Below are 20,085 nucleotides of genomic sequence, written 5' to 3'. Positions count from 1 at the left end.
GGAGGGATATGGGCCGGGTGCTGGCAGGTGGGATTAGATTGGGTTGGGATATCTGGTCGACATGGATGGGTTTGACCGAAGGGTCTTTTTCCATGCTGGACATCTCTATGACTGTATGGTTCTCTCTGTGCTCCCACAGTCCCAAAATGTGCAGGTCAGGTGAATTGGCCATGATAAACTGCCCATATTGTTAAGGGATGTGTAGGCTAGGTGCTAGGGGTAGGGGACTGAGTCTGGTGGATACTCTTTGGAGGGTCAGTGTGGACTTGTTGGGCCAAGAGACTGTTTCCACTTGGGTTCTATTTGTGTTCCAGCCCCTTTAAATAAGAAAGTTGGCTATGATAAACTGGGAGAAAGTGAGGACTGCAGATGCTGGAGATCAGAGCTTAAAAATGTGTTGGTGGAAAAGTGCACCAGGTCAGGCAGCATCAAAGAAACAGGAGAATCGACGTTTCGGGCATAAGCCCTTCTTCAGGACAAACTGGTCCATTATAGCCTGTTCAACATCCTCAATCAGTGTTCTGCCTGGATACAGACATCACTGGATCCATGCTAAGTAATCTGTTCCAGAGATCCAGAAAAGTTTGCATTTTCCTAGCACCTTTAGTCACCACAGGCTGTCACAAAAGACATTGAGCCAATGAACACCTTTAGTGTTATTGCTATTATAATGAAGAAAGCCAATTTGTGCACAGCAAAATTCTACCGAGGAATATGATGAGCAGATCAATTTTTTTTAATGTTGATAGATGGATAACTGTGTCCAGAACCTCCAGACAGAACACTCATGCCCTTCCTTGAAATCATGCCATGGGATCCTTTACATCATAAACAGAAATGCTAGCACAGATATATCACTGCTTTTTGCATTTTTTGCTTGTGCTCTGTCCTCTGCTCTATCCGTGTTGTCTGAATATGTTATCTGTTCCCTTCATTGCTCAATGTCTACTTCTCTGCAGTGAATAAAATCCCAATTCCCTGAGTCTGTCCTGATCGCTCCACCATTCTGTGAAATATAATTGTTTTGATGGCCGCCTTTGGATCTTCAGGACTTGAAATGCTTGTGAGGGAACCAAATTCCTTGTGTTTGAAATACCGTATTTGCAAGAGTAGATTAGGGCTAGATTTTACAAAGTGTTGTGATCCTCAGAGATTATCTACCCTGTGAGCTGTCATGAGGCTGGGGGGGTGGAGGATAAAGCAGGTTCAAGAACCTTTATAGGGAGTGCCTCTGCTGGGCTCAGTGAATTGACCAAAGGAGACTCCTCACTCCCTTTTCTGATGCCAATCCACACTGGTGAAGCTCAAGGATTTCCCGCATGGTACAGGAGATCCCCTGCTGTGAGGAAGTTATTCAAACAGTAACTTAAATCCTACACTAACATAGTTAGCCTTTAGAAATGACCTGGCAAACCATCCCATTCTTTCAAACAAGTCATCAATGCCAACCTCTGAATCGCAAGAAAGAAATTAGTGGTGGGCTTGATACTTGAATCACTGTTGGGAACTCTACGTCCCACGTTCTAGTTCAAGAACAGCAGGGGCACAATCTGTCTTTGGTGCCAGTTTAGATCTCTATTCCACTAATTGCCATTGCTAAGCAGGTAGGCTTTTGATTATGAAGCAGAGTGACCTGTGTGCTCTCCCTGGGAGGTTTACAACCCTGTTTGGACAAGCAAGGAACAAAAGAGCGAGACGGTAGAGTAAAGCATTGACGAAAGCCCCAGCACCTATGACACCAGAGTTGGAGACATCACATAGACTCAATACCCAAGTGAGAACAATCACTTGTAAGTTTAGGCATGAGGGCAGACGATGAAGGGGTAAGCTCAATTCCCCATCAGTGTTCAGTGATCCCAGCCCAGCTTGGCTACAGTTGACTCCCATTGATCTAGGGAGAAGAAATCCCAGATGTGGCTTCAGCTGCTGGTTGCTGTTCAGTGAATCCAGATGAATGTTTGGATGCTGACTGAGGGTAGGATTGGGCTTGACAATGGTAGCTTTCACTATCCTATTTCCAATAAACCCCTGCTCTGGAGACTTGATAAATTGGTCACTTGGACAAGGTACTGGAGTTTCACCTGGAACTGCACTTTAGTAAAAGTTCATCTCCTCAAGAAATGGCAGAGGGATGGGTGTTGTTGAAGGTGCTGCAGCAGCTTTTCTGTGAGATGATCTGTTACCCAGACTGAGTTTGGAGAAAGCTTTGCCATCATCCCTTCAGTTCAGAGTCACAAATCAAGAGTTACATAGAAGGAGGCCATTCAACCCATTATGCCTGCACTGGCTCATTAAACCAACATCTGGATCAGTGGTGTTGGAAGAGCACAGCAATTCAGGCAGCATCCGAGGAGCTTCGAAATCGACGTTTCGGGCAAAAGCCCTTCATCAGGAATCTGTGAAGGGCTTTTGCCCGAAACGTCGATTTTGAAGCTCCTCGGATGCTGCCTGAATTGCTGTGCTCTTCCAGCACCACTGATCCAGAATCTGGTTTCCAGCATCTGCAGTCATTGTTTTTACCTCATTAAACCAACAGTCTGCCCGGTATCATTCTCCCACCTTCTCCTGTAGCTCTTCACTTTCTCCCTTTGCAGATAGTTATCCAATTCCCTCCTGAATGTCTCAATTAAATTGGCTTCCTCCACACACTCAGGCAGCGTATTCCACATCCTAAACACTCCCTACAGGAATGCATACTGTTTCCTACCCCTCATTCTCTTTCCTTTCACAATGGGTACAGTTTCTCCCTCTCTGCAGTGTCCAGATCCCTCATAATTAGAAAAAAATAAATAGGTGGGCAACTGTCAGCTTAGTTCCCTGTGGATTTATGCCCCTGCTTTCTGTATAGCAAAGCAGATGGAGGCAGTGTTCATTTTCAAAGCTTCCACCTGTCAGGTACCTTCCAGCAATTTTCTCCTGACTGCTGGTGGTACTACTGCCACCTGCTGTCTGAGAAAGGACAGCATCATATCAAATAAATAAACTCAAAAACTGTTCACAATTGGTATCGATCACATTTGATTTTTCTGCATCCTTGAATAGTTGCTGAATGTAAATGAACATTTATTTCTTAATATTGGATAAATGTGGGATTTTAAGGGAAGCAGGCATTACAAGTACTATATGCATTTGGGAAACAATGCTTGAAGCCACTCTGAGTCCATGTTCTGCTGTGTAATGAATGGTCATTGAAAGGTACTGTTGTTAATACTATTAACTGAAATTTTATTTATAACAAAATCAGCAGCTGATAACTGACTAATGAGCAATATACTGTTCAAACTACAATTTGGCAATTAGGTTTTTTTTGCAACACTCATGTTTGTCTCAGATGCTTCTTATTGTTACTCACTTATCAACAAAAGCATGAAAAGATAGCTTGATTTGTGGTATTTTTAACCTTGCGATCCCTACTAAAACTATACACACACTGTCCGTTTTCTTCATTAAACTTTTCTAAGGGAAGCTGAAGTACAGTTTGGATCATAATGGGAGTCTAAAAGAAAAGATAACAATATAATCAGAGAATGATTGATGGAAACTTAGGTTCCTGACTGCAGAAATCAGTGATCTCAACATTCACCTCTGTGCTGTCCACTGCCGCACTCTCACATGTACACTAACTTGACACAGCTTGTCTCAGTGGGTAGCACTGCCTTTGAATATCAGGTCTGTGTATCCTACTCTAGACATAATAAAGGCTGATGTTTAAGTACAGTGTTGTATTGCTAGAGGTAAAAACTTTGAATGTGCTATTAAACTGAGCGCCATTGGCTTATTCAGGTGGATGTAAGTGATATTATGCCACTATTTAAGCAGGGGTTCCCCTGGAGTCATGGTCATTATTAACTTCCTAAACAATATCACCAATGAGGTGGCATGGTGGCTCAGTAGTCAGCAATGCTGCCTCACAGCGCCAGGGAGATGGGTTCAATTCCACCCTTGGGTAACTGTCTGTGTGGAGTTTGTACATTCTCCCCGTGTCTCTGTGGGTTTCCTCCCACAGTCCAAAGGTGTGCAAGTTAGGTGGATGTTAGATGGATTAGCCATGGGAAATTGCAAGGTCACAGGATTGTGGTGGGTCTGGGTTGGATGCCATTCAGAGGGTTGGTGTAGACTTGATGGGCTGAATGGCCTGTTTCCACATTGTAGGGATTCTGTGATTCAATAGTAGATTAGTTTCTGTCTTTTCTGTTTTTGTGAGAGCTTGCAGACTACAAGTTAGCCTCTGTACTTTCCCACAAGTCCATGGACTTCACTTAAAATAGTAATTCAGTAGCTGTGAAATTCCTTACGGCATTGTGAAGGTACATTTATCTATCGTAAAGACTTTGGACCATTAAATTATGATCAACAAATTTATAGATTAAGTCAGTAATAATCAATAAAATCCAAAAGAACAGTGTATGCTGGAAATCAGAAACAAAACAGAAATTGCTGGAAAGGCTGCACTGGTCTGGCATTATCTGGGGAGAGAAATCAGAGTTAACGTTTCAGGTTCAATTAATCTTCCTGACTGTTCTGAACCCAAAACATTAACTCTGATTTCTCTCCACAGATGCTGCCAAACTTGCTGAGCCTTTCCAGTAATAATTAATATTGTTCTGCCAACAGAAAATATTTCCTCTAAATATAGACCACCCAAGCTGCAAATCACACCAATTATTCATCCATAAGCCTTTATCGCAGTACCCAGTGACTTCCTGTAAACAGCATGTGCTCAAAATGTTTTCAGTATTTTCAAACAGAGGTAGACTCTTCGATTCCTGAGTTAGAAGTTTGTATTATGCAAACACAATCTCTCTAAAGCATGCGATGATCTCACAAACCACAGCAAAAGATGTTGTAAATCCATAAGTCAGCATCTGTACAAAAACAGGCTGAGTTTTGGGGACAATTCAGATCCCAGCACATCTGAATGAGAAATAAAAATAGAAATTGCTGGAAAACTTCAGATCTGGCAGTATCTGTGGAGAGAAAGCACAGTTAGCATCAAGTTTTATTTTTTTATTAGATTCCCTACAGCGTGGAAACAGGCCCTTCGGCCCAACCAGTCCACACCTACCCTCCGAAGAGTAACCCACCCAGACCCATTTTCCTCTGACTAATGCACCTAACACTATGGGGCAATTTGACAATTCACCTAACCTGCACATCTTTGGATTGTGGGAGGAAACCGGGTCACCCAGAGGAAACCCACACAGACACAGGGAGAATGTGCAAACTCCACACAGTCACCCGAGGACTGAATTGAACCTGGGACCCTGGCGCTGTGAGGCAGCAGTGCTAACCACTGTACCACTTCAATGACCCTTCTTCAGAATCCTACCTTTTCTGTTTAACATCAGAATGAGGGTTCTATCTAGGGTGCACCTGAGGATTGCTGGCTTAGCTGCATTTGCTGTCTTTGTTTAGGAGTCCCAATTTATTATTTTCTGTAAATGATTGTAAAAGATATCTAAAGAAAGAAAGCACTTCAAGACACATTAAAAGATTTTCTCATAAAAGCTGGGATAACTTTGTGTCTGTTGGGCCAAACGCTGTTATTTAATCATGCAATATGACCCACTGATTGGGTGGGTCACTGATTAATGCCCATTCTTAAATGCCCTTGAGAAGATGGTGGTGAACAGCCTTGATCCACTCCTGTTGTAAATAAACCCATGGGCTGTTAGGGAGGGAGTTTCAGGATATTGGCTCAGCAACAGTGAAGGAACGGCGATACGTTTCCAAGTCAGAATGATGTGTGGCTTGGAGGGGAACTTGCATGTTGTGGCATTCCCATGGACCTGCTGCCCTTGTCTTTCTAGTTGGTGGTGGTTGTGGATTAAAAGATGTAATCGAATGAGCCTTGGAGAAATCCTACAGGGCATTTTGTAGGTGGTGCACACTGCAGCCACTATGCCTCGGTGGTGGAGTGAGTGACATTTAAAGTGGTGGATAAGGTGCCAATCAAGTGGGCTGCTTGGATCCGGATGTTGGAAGGCACAGGAGCTGTAGCCCAGCCTGAGCTTCCTGAACCCTGCCAGTAGTGTAATGTGTTGCCATCATCCTAAACAAATAACAGACCCTTATAAAATTACAGCCAGACAGAGTGGAGGGAGTGTTTTATTTTTTGGAAGCATGATATAAATACAGAATAGCTTGCATTTAGTTAGTATTTTTCATGTCCTCCGTTTGTCCCAAGACAATTCACACCCAATAAAATATCTTTGAGTAGTCATTGCTGTGATGTGGGGAAGGCTGCTGACAGTTTGCACACAGTAAGATCCCACAAATAGGAATCAAATGAGTTATTTTAGGGATAAGGATTCAGGGATCATTATTCAGTAGGATAATGCCCCTAGTCTTCGGTTCAGTAATGTCACCAGATCTTTGCCCATCCCTTCAGGGGAGTGAATTGGCTCCTGGTCTTATCAGTAGCTCACGTTCCTAGAATGGGTCTTGAACCCAGAGCCTGTTGACTCACAGCTGAGAGTGCTCTGAACAGAACCTCGGTTACCAGCCGTTGAGAGTGCTGTGATAGCAATACCCATGGCAGTGCTGTCGGTGAGAGATTCTGCTACTGGGGGAAGAATGTAAAACCTTAGCCTGTGTTCTGATGAAAGGTCACTGGACTCGAAACATTTCTCTCCACAAATGCTGCCAGACTTGCTGAGTTTCTCCAGCAATTTCTGGTTTTGCTGTAAAACCTTTCTGCTGGTTACAATTACAGCAAGAGCCCAAAAAGATAAAAACAACAATAATTTGTCTTTAACAAAAGCAGCAGGGTGGGTTGGTGGGTGTGGGTGTGTGAAAAGAAGTGAGTAGTTAGGTAGACAGAGAGTCCAGAGAAAGAAAGTTTAAGCATGGTTGATAGTATGCCAGGAAAGCAGTAAACCCAATAATGGGGACAATGGGTAGTTGAAAATTGGTTGGCTGTGCTGAATGCAGTCCATGTCATGACCGAGCCTGTGGTGTAGGCATGGGCAAAAGACACGGCAGGTGTTCAGGCTCTAAAATGATGGAACTGAACATTGAGTCCTGAAGGCTGCAGCGTCCCCGAACAAAAAATGTGATGATGTTCTTCCTGCTTGTACTTTGCTGGAGCACTGCAATAAGCCCAAGATAGCGATGCTGTGTGGGGAACACGATGGTGTGTTGGAGTGGTAGGTTATTTTTATGGACAGAACATGGGTGATCTGCAGTTACCCATCTTTTAATGCAATAAAACATCCCAAGGCTCAATACAGGAGGGTATCAAGAAAATTTGACACAGTTGTGTAGGAAGACATGAAGGCAGATGACCATAGGTTTAGTCAAAGAGGTTTTAAAGGAGGTCTTTAAAAATAAATGGGGTAGAGAGACAAGTTAGGGAAATAATTGCAGAACCTGAGGCCTAGGTGACTGAAGGCATGACGGCCTAAAGTGGTGAGATTAAAAGAGGATGCTCAAGAGGCTAGAATGTAGTATGCATAGATGTCATGGAATGTTGTTTGGGTTGGATGGTATTAGAAAACAAGAATGAGAATTTGAACAGTAAAGTGTTGCTTTGGTTAGATGAATTGATTGGAGGCTGGTTTGTGATGCAGTATGTTGCAAACAGCATTGGGTTCAATCCCCTCACCAGGTGAGGTCACCATGAAGGACCCGCTTTCTCAACCTTTCCCCTTGCCTGGGGCATGGTGACCCTCAGGTTAAACCACCAGTCATCTCTCTCTAAAAACAGCGCACTCCAGGCAGTGAAATGCTGTGAGCACCAGACTCTCTCCTAGTGACAGCTGTGGTCTGTTTTGGAAGGCGGCAACTATCTTTACCTCTAATCAGCTGTCAGTGAAAGTCTGTGAGCAAAGGTGTATGAACAGGACTTGGTACCAGTTAGGGTAAAACAGCAGTACTTCCAATGATTTTAAATTCACAAGGTTAGAACATTGAATGTTGACCAGTCGTGTATTGATATAATGGAGTCCCAAGAGAGAGTAAAGGCACGTGATAAGGTTAGGGCTAGGAACAGATGAACAGAGGCAGGGACAATGTCAGTTGATGTTACAAAGGTGGAAGTAGGCAGTATTAGATATAGTGTGAATTAGTGGTCAGAGATTTGTCAGATCAAAGCTAATATGAAGGTTCAGTTCAGAGAGTTTTCAACGAGAGGAATGGAGTTGATTGGTAAGAAAATGGAGTGATTTCTAATGGGCAAGAAAGAGTGTGTTTGGATGTGTGCAAGGAGTTAAATTACTTAATTAAAGTGAGGCTGGACCAGGATTCAGACATTATCCCAGCCTCTTCTGGATTTTACCTGGGAGGGTTCACAGGCAAACAGAGAATCCTCTTGGCATTATCAAGGAAGTAATTAAATTATTCACATCAGTGATTAATTGCTGTTTTGCCCAATCGTTCTGCCTTTAACAGTCAGTACAGCCATTTCTCAAGCTGTCATAGCTTGCCAGGGTCAACCAGGCAAGTGCACAGCAGAGTAGAATTCTAAAGTGAAGCTGACAGGCTTGGGAAGGCTGTGGACAGTGAATATGAAGACCATGAAGAATATAAAGACAGCTGTCACTAGGAGAGAGTCTGGTGCTCACAGCATTTCACTGCCTGGAGTGCTTTCATTGTTTGACAGTCAATAGTCAACTTCCTGGAGCTCAGGCTAGTATTTCACTCACATGAAGCTACAATTCCCTGTCTTCATCACATGGAAACATTGTATACAACTATACTTTGTATGTGATGAGAAACAAGAGGGACAGCAATACCCAGCACCAGCTGCCCCCTTCACAGCCCCATGGTTTCAGTGGCATAGGAGAGGGAATGGATCAGAGATCCAGTTCCAAAGATATGAAAGCCCAGAGATATTCTACAGACAGAGAATCAGCTGTCTGATTTATCTGAGTACCACCCCCTCAGGACGCTCACAGCAGGTCACTGCTGAAGTCTGCAGCCTTCTGGTACAAGACTTGCCATGGAGCATTCAGTGTTAAAGGCTGACAAAGGGCTTCTCATTGAAGAACCACATTCTGGATCTCTGCTTGTCCCTGAGATCTCTGGTACAAGGAGAGAAAGCAGAGTTAGAGCCATTACTTGAAGGCTCATACGGACAACTGAACGACAACACTTTAGAATGGTGACTGAGGGATGAATGTGAGAAAGCAGTAAAACGAGTGTGAATCTAAATGTCTAGTTGGGGAGGTGAGGTGCCTGCAAGTTAAGATTAGATTACTTACAGTGTGGAAACAGGCCCTTCGGCCTAACAAGACCACACCGACCCTCTGAAGAGCAACCCACGCAGACCCATTCTCCTACATTTACCCCTTCACTACGGGCAATTTAGCATGGACAATTCACCTTACCTGCACATTTTTTGGACTGTGGGAGGAAACCAGAGAACCCAGAGGAGACGCGGGGAGAATGTGCAAACTCCACACAGTCGCCTGAGGCGGGAATTGAACCCGTGTCTCCGGTGCTATGAGGCAGCAGTGCTAACCCAGTGCTAAAGAATGAATAGAGTTGCAAAATGTGTTGACTTAGGGAACTTTCTAAATTGTGGAATGTTGCACAAGTCGGCGTGGAGCTTCACATTCAGAAATGTTTTCACTTGCTGCATCTCTGAGATTTCTGATTCTCTGAACACTGTCTCCAAGTTGGAGGGAAAACACACCTGACCTTGACTTCCTCTAGCCCTTCTAATTACCCTGCGTAGTTTGAGAGGCCAGCCTCTTCCTCCTGCTCTTGACAGAATCACCTCATTGCAATCCCTCAGATCACTAAATGCAGGTAGGAGTCTGGGTCAGAGAAGAGCCAAGACTCCTCTCCAATTCTTTGGTTCCTGCAGCCTCAAGAATCAGTATCCAGTTCAGTCAGTCTTAACCGTGCCAAGGTCCCCTTAATTCAAAATCCTTCCTTTGACAGATTGGGCATGTGATCTAGCCCACTTTCTCTGATTCATCAGGAAACCGGGAAGTGAATTGTGAATGCTTTTGCACAGTTAGAGGGCTTTGCTGAAATCTACCGCAGATTTCAGTGAGTTCCCCACTTGATATAGGTTTCATTGTTTCACTGAGTTTGAGTTGAAAGTTCCTCCGAATGGCTTTGATCTTTCCAGTATTTACCTGGAGAAGATGTCCACTCATCTAGTAATAGATGTCAGAAATGCAGTCTAGATTGGGAGAGATGGTGGTGAGGGAGAATTGAATACTCAATGGGTAATAATACCTGTGGGACCTTCTCAGTGTGATGCTCCACAACTTAAAAGACATTTAAACCTATAGTGAGGGCTGCAAATACAAAAAATGTTGTCTTAAAATTTTGAATGATTAGTTTAAGACTATCATGATTATGTTACAGGAATGGGGAGATGGAGGCATGGATTAATTATTTGAAGCCATTTGAGTTCAAATCCTACCATAGCTATTTGTAAACTTGAATTCAGTCTGGAACAATAGAAGTCTGGGAACAAAAGATGATCTTTCAATTAAAAGGTATCCCTGAAGTAGTGAGATTGTCATAAAAACCAGCAGCTTCAGCTGTGGCCTTTTAGAGAAGCAAAATACTGGGTGCTGGAAATCTGAAATAAACACAGAATTCTGGAGAACCTCCAGTGAGCCTGGCAGCACCGTGGAGTAAGAAATTGAGTTTCATATATGACTCCTCTTCAGAACTAATGAAAAGTTACTCCCTAACCTGGTTCGGCCGATCTGTTTGACTCCAGTTTGCCAATAATCTAAACTGCTCAATTCTAACAATAAAATGAGGAATGAATTCTGGCTGTGTGAGTGATGACTCCAGACTGAAAATGAATTTTAAAAAATACGGTAAGGACCAATTTGTGCTTTGAGTTATCAAAGTTTCACACTGTGCAATAGCTCATATACATAATATCCCCACAACCAGTGTTCTATTAAAAATGTATTATTAACTCTTGTAGCTGACATAATGTTAGCTTATCTATATTTTAAGTGTTTAGCGAAATTAAGACTATAACATAATGATTCAGACAGTTTCTCTGATTGAGAATCACAGTGTGACATGTTGCCATTACAATGGGAAGTAACACAACTGGGAAAATATTCGATTTCAGGGATTATTTCAGTGTGTGAAATTTAATAAGTGGAAAAAATGTAAAATATCTCATCTATGCCTGGTATTTTTATATGCCAGTCCTTGAACCTTTACAGAAATTCAACTTCCTTTGTCCTGATTCACCAACTTCTCTTACTTGCAGCATCTAAACAGAATTGTTCAGGCTTAGTGTCCCATTCAACACCACATCCCCAAGGCTGTCCTTTATCCAGGAATACAGTAACATCCACTGCTGTTGAATCCAGCAGCCATGCTGTTGTCATCTCCAGGGCTCTCCTTGTTAATTTTATGAACTTCACAAATATAGAAAGTGCAACTCAACTCTTGCTTTCTAGCTCAACTCCTCTGGCAGGCCTGGTCCCACACACCTCCATCCCATCCCTGTCTTTAGTTTGTAATCAGAAATCTTCAATCTAACTTCTCTTTGGTGTCTCTTAATTTCCAGCTCACGCTTCGAGCCATACAGCATGGAAACAGACCCTTTTCGATCTAACCAGACCATGTGGGTTATAATCCCAAACTAAGCTAGTCCCATCTGCCCGTGTTTGACCCACATCCCTCCAAACCTTTCCTATTCATTGGTGTTGGGTCAATCTTGCAGCTTGCCCTCAGCTCTGGATAAAACAGGATTTGCAGGGTCCCTGGCAAGGTTGGAGCTGAGGGCATGATAGCATATGTGGATATTTCAGCTGCTTGCCTGTCTTCTGTGACACTGTATGTTTGGCCACCTTTACAATGTGTGCTCAATGTCTCCTGAGACTGGGGCTTGGAGACTTAGATCATCAAATGTCCTGGTTTCACTGGGGAAGTCTCCTGCTGGTTTTGGTGCCAATGGTTTTAATTTGATTAGATGACCCAACCTATAAAAGGGCAGCTTGCTGATGATTTAACTTTAGCCACAGGTCATCTTGTGTCACCCTTTATAGACCCACCAGAAAAGGTTCACCACAGTGTCGTTCTGAAGCAGTATTGAGGCACTGGTTACTCAATGGCCGCTCCCTTAGTGAACTCCTAACCCAGCTTCATTGTCAACAGGCCTTCAGGAATCTGTGCTCTTGTTCTCTGTTCTCATTCTTCTCTCAGTGGTTGCTTGGATTGTGCAAATTCCAACTGGTAAAATGTTCAGTTTTTTTTTGTGTTGAATATGCTTTAATCTTTGTCTGTTCTTGGCATGCACCTGTTTGTTAATTGGTGAGTGCTTAACTTGTCATTTTAGCTCCAAGTAGTTGTCTCAGATTTTCTGAGAGTTGGAAAACAGCTTTGGCTGCCGTTTAGTCTGCATGTAGAGATGACCATAACTTAATGTGAAATGGTTGGTTAAGGATTCACCTTCAACATTCACTCCCTCCATCACTGACACCGATTCAGCAGTCGGTGTATTATCTACAAGATGTAGGAATTCACCCAAGGGCCTGAGACAGCACCCTCCCAACCCATGACCACTCCCGTCTAGGACACATGGGAACACCACCACCATCACCACCAGTTCCCCTCCAAGCCACTCACCATCCAGACTTGGAAATGTATTGCGGTTCCTTCAGTGTTGCTGGGTCAAAATCCTGAAATGCCCTCCCGAACAATATTATAGTTGGCCCTATAATCTCCTGGAGGCTGCCTTGCAGTAAGGCCTTTCAACACCCCAGCGATGCCCATATCTAATAAAAAAAAGAATGTGATAGGAGCTGGATTCTCAGGTTGGAGCGACAGGACTGGCCAGAGCTGATGATGACTCGTGTAATTTCCCTAACTCTGTCAGATGTGGATGCTACGTGTGTGTTTAATGTTTGTTTGCGTGGGACTCTGCGACTTGTGTTTCACAGATTCCAAAATAAAAGGCGCTCTCAGTTCCAACATAAACTTCAGCCAGAAGTGAGTTAGTCCACACAATGCAGGGAAACGTGTTGTTTGCAAAACCGCCCTTTCTGCTGTTTATTTCGATCCCGTGGTGTGCTTCTGAAGTCCAAAAGTTTAAATTAACTGGATCGGTATCAGAATAATGGAAGGGAATGAATGGAACAGATTCCGAGGTATCTCCTGAGAGTTCAGTGTAGCGGCTGCTGGTCAGAAGCTAAGTGCTTGGGAAAGGGATTATTTAGTGATGGTGTTCCCTTCAGTCCTGGGTGGTATGTGGAGGAGCCGGGGGTTGGTGGTGGTGAATGATGTTTGGCCTTGGCTATTTTGTGCGGTTATTAGGCAGTGTCGTGAGCTCCTTATTTTGTCCCAGGTTATTTCGGGGAACTGTCTGTATGGGCAGCTCCTCTCAGCCTGTCTTGGACTCGCCTGCAGCCGCTGTGTAACACTCGCGCGTGTGGTTCCTGGGGCTGATGTTGGCTCCAAGCCCCAGCTGCTGAAGGAGCCCGGCGGCTGTTGTTTTGGAATCGTGACCGCGTTTTCCTGGAACTGGTCCCTCGTCCCAGGAGATATTTAGCAGGAATCGAGAGAGAGACAGAACCCCGGATCGTGAGATGTGTTTACCAAGGTCGAAATGTTTAGGAAACAGATTTCTCGGGTGAATCTTGACTGGCCTCGGGGAAGGCTGAACTGTCACTGAAAGATTTGCTGGGCTTGGGACTGACCAAACCCAGTGGTCTCTCAGTCCCCTCCTACAACCCGGGGAGGCCTGGGGAAATTGTGGGGGTTGGCTTCAACGGAGCGGGAGAGGCAGTAACACTCTCCGAACGTGAGGGAGGGAAAGGAAGGAGAGTGTGGTGGTAGGGCGGGTGAAGTGACAGAGAGGAAGTACTGAGGGAGAGGGAGGGACGGGGAGAGAGCCCTGGGAAATTCAGAGTGAGGGAACGAGACTGCCATAGTGAGAGCAGGGGAGACCTCGATTCTGAGGGGAGGGAAGTAAGTACAGGATCAGGATAGTGTTACAGTTAGGCCATTTGGCCCATCGACTCGGTGCAGTCAACGTCACCTCGCACCTCCCCAACCTCTTATCCCTCAGACATCCACTTGCAAAGGTTCGTGGTTGAATTTGAAATTAAGCAGCAGCTCATCGGAGAGTCCTTCATGCCGGAGCCGGGCATTAGGGCAAACTCAAGTCGCCTCTGGTCAGCGAGCAGTGAGGGTGAAGGGAAGGGAAGGATAGGGAGGGATATGGTATGAATGAGGCTCCTGTGGTAAATGGAGGGGGAAGGAGGGGTCGGCCCTGGCATAGAGGGAAATGAGGACAGTGAGGGTGATACTGAGGGATGAGTGACTACAAAGACTGCGTGAGGGAGGGTGTCCTGGGGATTGAGTGAGGAGAGGGTGCAGGGAATGCGACCCTTAGGAATGAGGGAGCGAATGAGGTTTAAAGTGGGAGATCCAGCTCGAGAGACGAGGGAGAGTGGAGGGAGGAGTGAGGATGATGAGGGGAGAGTGAGGGGAGGAGGGGGGTCCCCTGAGACGCTGGATCTGGGGAGGAGGGGGTTTCTGCAAGGGGAGGGCAATGGCCTTCCGAGTTGGGGTGGGAAGGGCAGAGAATTCCAGACGGGGGGGCTATGGGGGCGCTATGGGGGCGGGGTTTCCCGTGTCATTACCTGTGGAATGTTGAGTCTCCGTCTCCTGGCAGCGGCTGTAACTAAGCGCGGGGTCAGCCAATGAGAGGCTGGGGGCGGAACCAAGAGGGAGCGGGTTCCAGAGGAAAAAAACACGAGGAGGCGGAGCGGCTCCATAAACAGGAGCATCTCCCCGGGACCGGCTTCATAAACAGGAGCATCTCCTCAGGACCGGCTCCATAAACAGGAGCATCTCCCCGGGACCGGCTTCATAAACAGGAGCATCTCCTCAGGACCGGCTCCATAAACAGGAGCATCTCCCCGGGACCGGCTTCATAAACAGGAGCGTCTCCTCAGGACCGGCTCCATAAACAGGAGCATCTCCCCGGGACCGGCTTCATAAACCGAGCATCTCCCCGGGACCGGCTCCATAAACAGGAGCATCTCCCCGGGACCGGCTCCATAAACCGGAGCATCTCCTCAGGACCGGCTTCATAAACCGGAGCATCTCCCCGGGACCGGCTTCATAAACAGGAGCATCTCCTCAGGACCGGCTCCATAAACAGGAGCATCTCCCCGGGACCGGCTTCATAAACCGAGCATCTCCCCGGGATCGGCTTCATAAACAGGACCATCTCCCCCGGACCGGCTTCATAAACCAGAGCATCTCCTCAGGACCGGTTCCATAAACCGGAGCATCTCCCCGGGACCGGCTTCATAAACCGGAGCATCTCCCCGGGACCGGCTTCATAAACAGGAGCATCTCCCCGGGACCGGCTCCATAAACCGGAGCATCTCCTCAGGACCGGCTTCATAAACCGGAGCATCTCCTCAGGACCGGCTCCATAAACAGGAGCATCCCCCCGGGACCGGCTTCATAAACGGGAGCATCTATCTCCCCTGCAGCAGGACACAACACCAACCCGGGAGACCGGGACCGGGAAGAGCAGCTTCAGAGATCCGGAGCATCTGTCGCCGTCCACACACCCAGTGGTTCCGAATCGCCTCGCAGTGGAAGAGAAGCGACCGGCACCAGGAAACTTTCTGGTACTGCAGCCCCCTCCTCCGGTAACAGGTGCACTGGGCTCGGGGCGGGAGATGTAACCCGGGGAGGAGGGGAGGGGAGGGGTGGGGGGGACAAACTAGCCCGGGCTGGTGTGTTCAGGAATGGTTTGCAGCAGGAAGTGTAGGCTCGGAGTGTGTGTGTGTGTGTGTGAGTGAGTGGACACTGACTGTAGCAAGGACTGACCAGATTGTAACCTGCAGGAGTTTGATACTGAGTTGTGTCCGGTTTGTGATTCTCAATAACCCAGCCCCCTCCCAGACTCCTTGGGAGATTGATCAATTTGCATAATTTATAATCTATCCCAACCCGGCCCCGTGTCAGTAAGAGGCTGACAGCGTGCAACTCGGATTAATTCAAAACATCAGCAACGGGGATGGCCAAGAATATCACTTACGCAGGCTTGGCACCACAGGTGTGTAACTTCTGTTTTCATAACATTTGAAACAATATTTTAAAATGCAATAACATTTTATAGTCAGCTCAACATTCTCCTTTCAGTGCGCTGCCCAGATAAGGGGACATATTTATTACCTTGGAATCCAGGACATGATGAGGGTCAGAAAGTTCAAATTGGACGTGGGACTTTCCTTAAACTGGAGTCTTCAGCGTCTGTCCATTCCATCATCATCGAGGATGGGGGTGAGTTTTAAATCGATGGTTAACTTCGAACACGCTGCAGACTCGTAAAATCATCCCAGTCATTAACAGTTTTTCTTTTTTGAAAAAAATAATAGAATCAGTGTTCGTGAATGTATTTTAACGTTGTTTGCCCGAAGGTAAACATAGCGCTCGGAATTAAAATGTGAAATGTAACACTGCTGCTGAAGGCACTGAAATTCTCCTGGCGCTTCAGGGACTTTGAAATATTGAGGTTTTCTGCGCCGGGACGTGTAATTCCACCCCCCCCCCCAAACCATCCCTTTCCGTTTCTGTTTGCCCATTGCTGAACTCTGGCTATCACTTCACAGGCAAACTTGTGTTCAGCGACACGCCGAGGGAACCCATCACTCTGAGAGCCCGCTATATTCTGATCAGGAACGGCGGGGAGCTGCACATCGGAGCGGAGAAGTGCCCCTATACCTCTAAGGCTACCATCTCTCTGGTCGGCAGGTCAACAGAGGGCCCACAGGTCGAGCCATTCGGCAAGAAGTTTATCGGTGTGGACAGAGGAGGGGTCTTGGAGCTGCACGGCAGGAGGTGTTTGTCCTGGAGCCTGCTGAGCCGCACTCTGTACCCGGGCGGTTTGCGGTATGGAGCCTATCGCTTCGACAGGCGCCGGGGCAGCAGGGGACTCAATGTCCGAGTCCTGGACCCAGGCACCGGCAGGCTGCTGCGGGCTGACCGCTTCGACACCCACCTCTGGGCGAACGAGAGCCGCCGGCTGCAGGAATTCCTGCGCTCCGAGCCCAGGGGGCGGATCGTGGCGGTGGCGGTGGGAGATTCGGCGGCTCGGAGCCTGAGCGTGTCCGCCAGGAACGATCTCCGGGAGCTGCTGGGCAGTGAACAAGCCAGGCATCTGGGCTACAGGTGAGGCACCTTCCTGTCCTCTAACCAGCGGGAGCTGGCTGTAGCACTGCACTCAGGTGGCCACTTTCAAATAAGCTGCTTCTATGTTAGATATTCAACAACCTGTACAGGGATATTTATGACACATCTCTGCAGCAGGTGGGACTTCAACCCAGACCTCTTCGTTCAGAGGTATGGACACTACCACTGTGCCACCTGAGCCCCCTCAATGTGAGTTGATTCCACTGAACACGCTGCCTTGTCGTGTTCCACCATGTGGAGGTAGCTGTCTCCCTGTCTTGCGGCCTGTTGGCCACAGGTGGTTAGCACTGCTGCCTCACAGCGTCAGGGACCCGGGTTCGGTTCCCACTTCGGGCGGTTCCATATTCTCCCCGGCTGCTCCGGTTTCCTCCCACAATCCAAATATGTACAGGTCAGGTGAATTGGCCATGTTAACTCGCCCCGTAGTGTTCAGGGATGTGTAGGTTAGGTGCATTAAACAGGGGTAAATGTAGAGGGATGGATTTGGGTGGGATACTCTTCGGAGGGTCGGTGTGGACTTGTTGGGCCGAAGGGAATTCCTAATTCAATTCTTGTAGTTGGGGGTAGGAGTGGTGGGTTCCAGGTATTTCACTGACCCTCAGTCAGTGCGACACCCAGAATCCCAGTTCCAGGGAGCAGTCAGCAGGGTTGTTATCTCCCGGTCAGTGCCTCTATTTGCACGCTGAGCTAGCGCTCTCTCCTCCCCCAGGGACACAGCTCCCAGGGTGCAGGCTCCACTGCAGGGCCTGAGCACAGCTGTCTGAGGCTGCCTGTCCCCTCAGTACAGAGGGAGCGCTGCACTGCCGGCATTGCCGGCTTTTGGATGATTGTTTTGAAGGGAATCTCTCTCCTATTGTACTGGGGTGGGTGTTTAAGAAGATCGCATGGCACTGTTTCTCAGACAGTGGGGTGATAGTGCCGGTGGTGGGGGCAGGTGCGGAGGGGGCGATCACCCTTGCTATGTTGTCAATATACACCCCCACAATCAACATACGTTTTTATTTAGCTTGCTGAGGGTCTGTTAACTGCTGCCTTTCCTGCCGTACATCGAGTGCAATTCAACAAGTATTTCCTCAGTATGGAGTTTAAAGGCGCTATATAAATTACGTTTCCCTTTATCCCTATGTATCTGACTGAGACTCAGTTCCCACAGCAGGGAGCTGGGACCTTACATACACGGCAAGATAGTCTAGAGAGAGAGAGAGAGACCAGGGCGAGCAAGAGGATTGGAGAATGCAAAGAGATATGTTTCTGTCTGAATACCAGAATGGAATAAATTTCTGCTGGAAAGTCTACACACTGTCACTGAGACCGTGTGGAATAGGGGCTTGAACTCGGTTGGGCGGCACAGTACTCAGTGGTTAGGTTCGATTCCAACCTTGGGTGTTTGTGTGGAGTTTGCACATTCTCCCTGCGTCTGCGTGGGTTTCCTCCGGGTGCTCCGGTTTCCTCCCACAGTCCAAAGATGTGCAGGTCAGGTGAATTGGCCATGCTAAATTGCCCGTAGTGTTAGGTGCATTATTCAGAGGGAAATGGGTGTGGCCAGCTTATCCTTCGGAGGGTTGGTGTGGACTTGTTGGGCCGAAGGGCCTGTTTCCACACTGTAGAGAATCTAATGTAACTGCGAGTTTTTGACCACTACCTCCCAACTCCCACTTACTGAGCTAACTGTGGATCAAATGAACGGGTTCTGGGCTCCCCCCCCCCCCCCCCTTTGCTCTTGGCCTTTGCCTTGGAGGCTCGGCCTGTTTGTCCATCTTATCGCCCTTCCTCGTCTTGTTGACCTTTTTACCAGCATAAATATCACATTTGCATTGTATTCGTCTACAGATGAAATAAACACGGTGTTATGTAGGCTAAAACATGTGTGAACGCGTTTGACATGAATCTTAATGAATAATTGGAACTTGATGAATATCTTCTGAACGGGGTTGGGATTTTTACGACTGAACTGAAACAATGGGCTACAATGTCTTCATTTAGTAGATTTGATTCAGCGCCAGTGGGATATGTATTTCACACAGGCATAATTTACTGATTACAATAGGAGCCACCATGGACAGCTCCCCAAGTCCTTTTGAGGGCCACTGGCCGGCTTTGTTGACGGAACTCGTTAAGTAACAAAAGCAACAACGGAAGCAAAAACTCTTCAAATCCCGACCGAGAGAGAATCATATAATGTCACTTTCAGAAGAGCTGTAATTTTGTATAAAACAATTGCGGGTACTTGAACAACGCATTGTAAATCATGATTTGGAGATGCCGGTGTTGGACTGGGGTGTACAAAGTTAAAAATCACATGACGCCAGGTTATATCCAACAGGTTTATTTGGAAGCCCTACTTTTCGGAGCGCTGCTCCTTCATCAGGTGGTTGTGAAGGAACAGCGTTCCGAAAGCCAGTGCTTCCAATTAAATCTGTTGGACTATAACCTGGTGTTGTGACTTTTAGCATTTTGAATCGATTGTGAAGCTAAGTGTATTCAGTCTCATTTTTGTCAATTTGCTTCAGGCAGCCTTGGGCTATGGTTGGAGTTATTCGTGACTCCGAATCATTGGTTGTGGAAGACAGACGGTTATATCAGCCTAACGGATCCACTGGTATTGCCATAGCAAGGAGAGACTTTCAGACATATGATGGGACTCATTTCACAGTTACTGCCTTCAGTGAGTGGGTTCACGGTGAGTCCAGGAATAGCTTTATATTTCTGCAGTGCTTCTCAGAGCTCAGATTGGACCTTTTACGACTCATCAATATTTGGAACAAGTCAATGCTCACTGAAGTGAACCTGAAATTCTACCTCTCTGGCGGAATAATTAGTGACATTTTGCATTTGTAAGACTGGTATTTCAAAGGTGCTTCTCAGGGACGTTTAGGCAAAATGTCTAAGCGATTAAAAAAATTAAGACAATTATCTTCAAATGGCTACAGC

General features: G+C 46.6%; 2 protein-coding genes across 6 annotated transcripts in view; both read left to right on the top strand.

Moving 5' to 3' along the window:
* LOC122541088 (cell surface hyaluronidase CEMIP2-like) overlaps positions 1-20,085 on the top strand; it is a 146,963-nt gene that overhangs the window by 26,781 nt on the left and 100,097 nt on the right. For all 3 annotated transcript variants that reach the window (XM_087981289.1, XM_087981288.1, XM_043677617.2), the window contains exons 4-6: positions 16,105-16,245; positions 16,575-17,133; positions 19,665-19,834. In XM_087981289.1, coding sequence (XP_087837415.1) covers positions 16,105-16,245; positions 16,575-17,133; positions 19,665-19,834 — 870 coding nt within the window. The remainder of the gene's footprint in view (positions 1-16,104; positions 16,246-16,574; positions 17,134-19,664; positions 19,835-20,085) is intronic.
* The window catches only part of cemip (cell migration inducing hyaluronidase 1), a 239,455-nt gene continuing 233,991 nt past the window's right edge, over positions 14,622-20,085 (top strand). The window contains exon 1 of one of the 3 annotated variants that reach the window (XM_087981291.1): positions 14,622-15,587. The gene's annotated coding sequence lies outside the window, so the exon portion shown is untranslated. Of the gene's footprint in view, positions 15,616-20,085 lie in introns of all 3 variants that reach the window. The other 2 variants (XM_087981292.1, XM_087981290.1) reach the window with 2 other exon arrangements.

This window comes from Chiloscyllium plagiosum, unplaced genomic scaffold (assembly GCF_037043375.1).
Source record: "Chiloscyllium plagiosum isolate Xiang-an unplaced genomic scaffold, Cpla_swu_hap1 HiC_scaffold_39, whole genome shotgun sequence".
In the NCBI taxonomy this organism is placed as follows: domain Eukaryota; kingdom Metazoa; phylum Chordata; class Chondrichthyes; order Orectolobiformes; family Hemiscylliidae; genus Chiloscyllium; species Chiloscyllium plagiosum.
The sequence above is the reverse complement of the archived record's forward strand: the minus strand, read 5'-3'. Positions and strand labels throughout refer to the sequence as shown.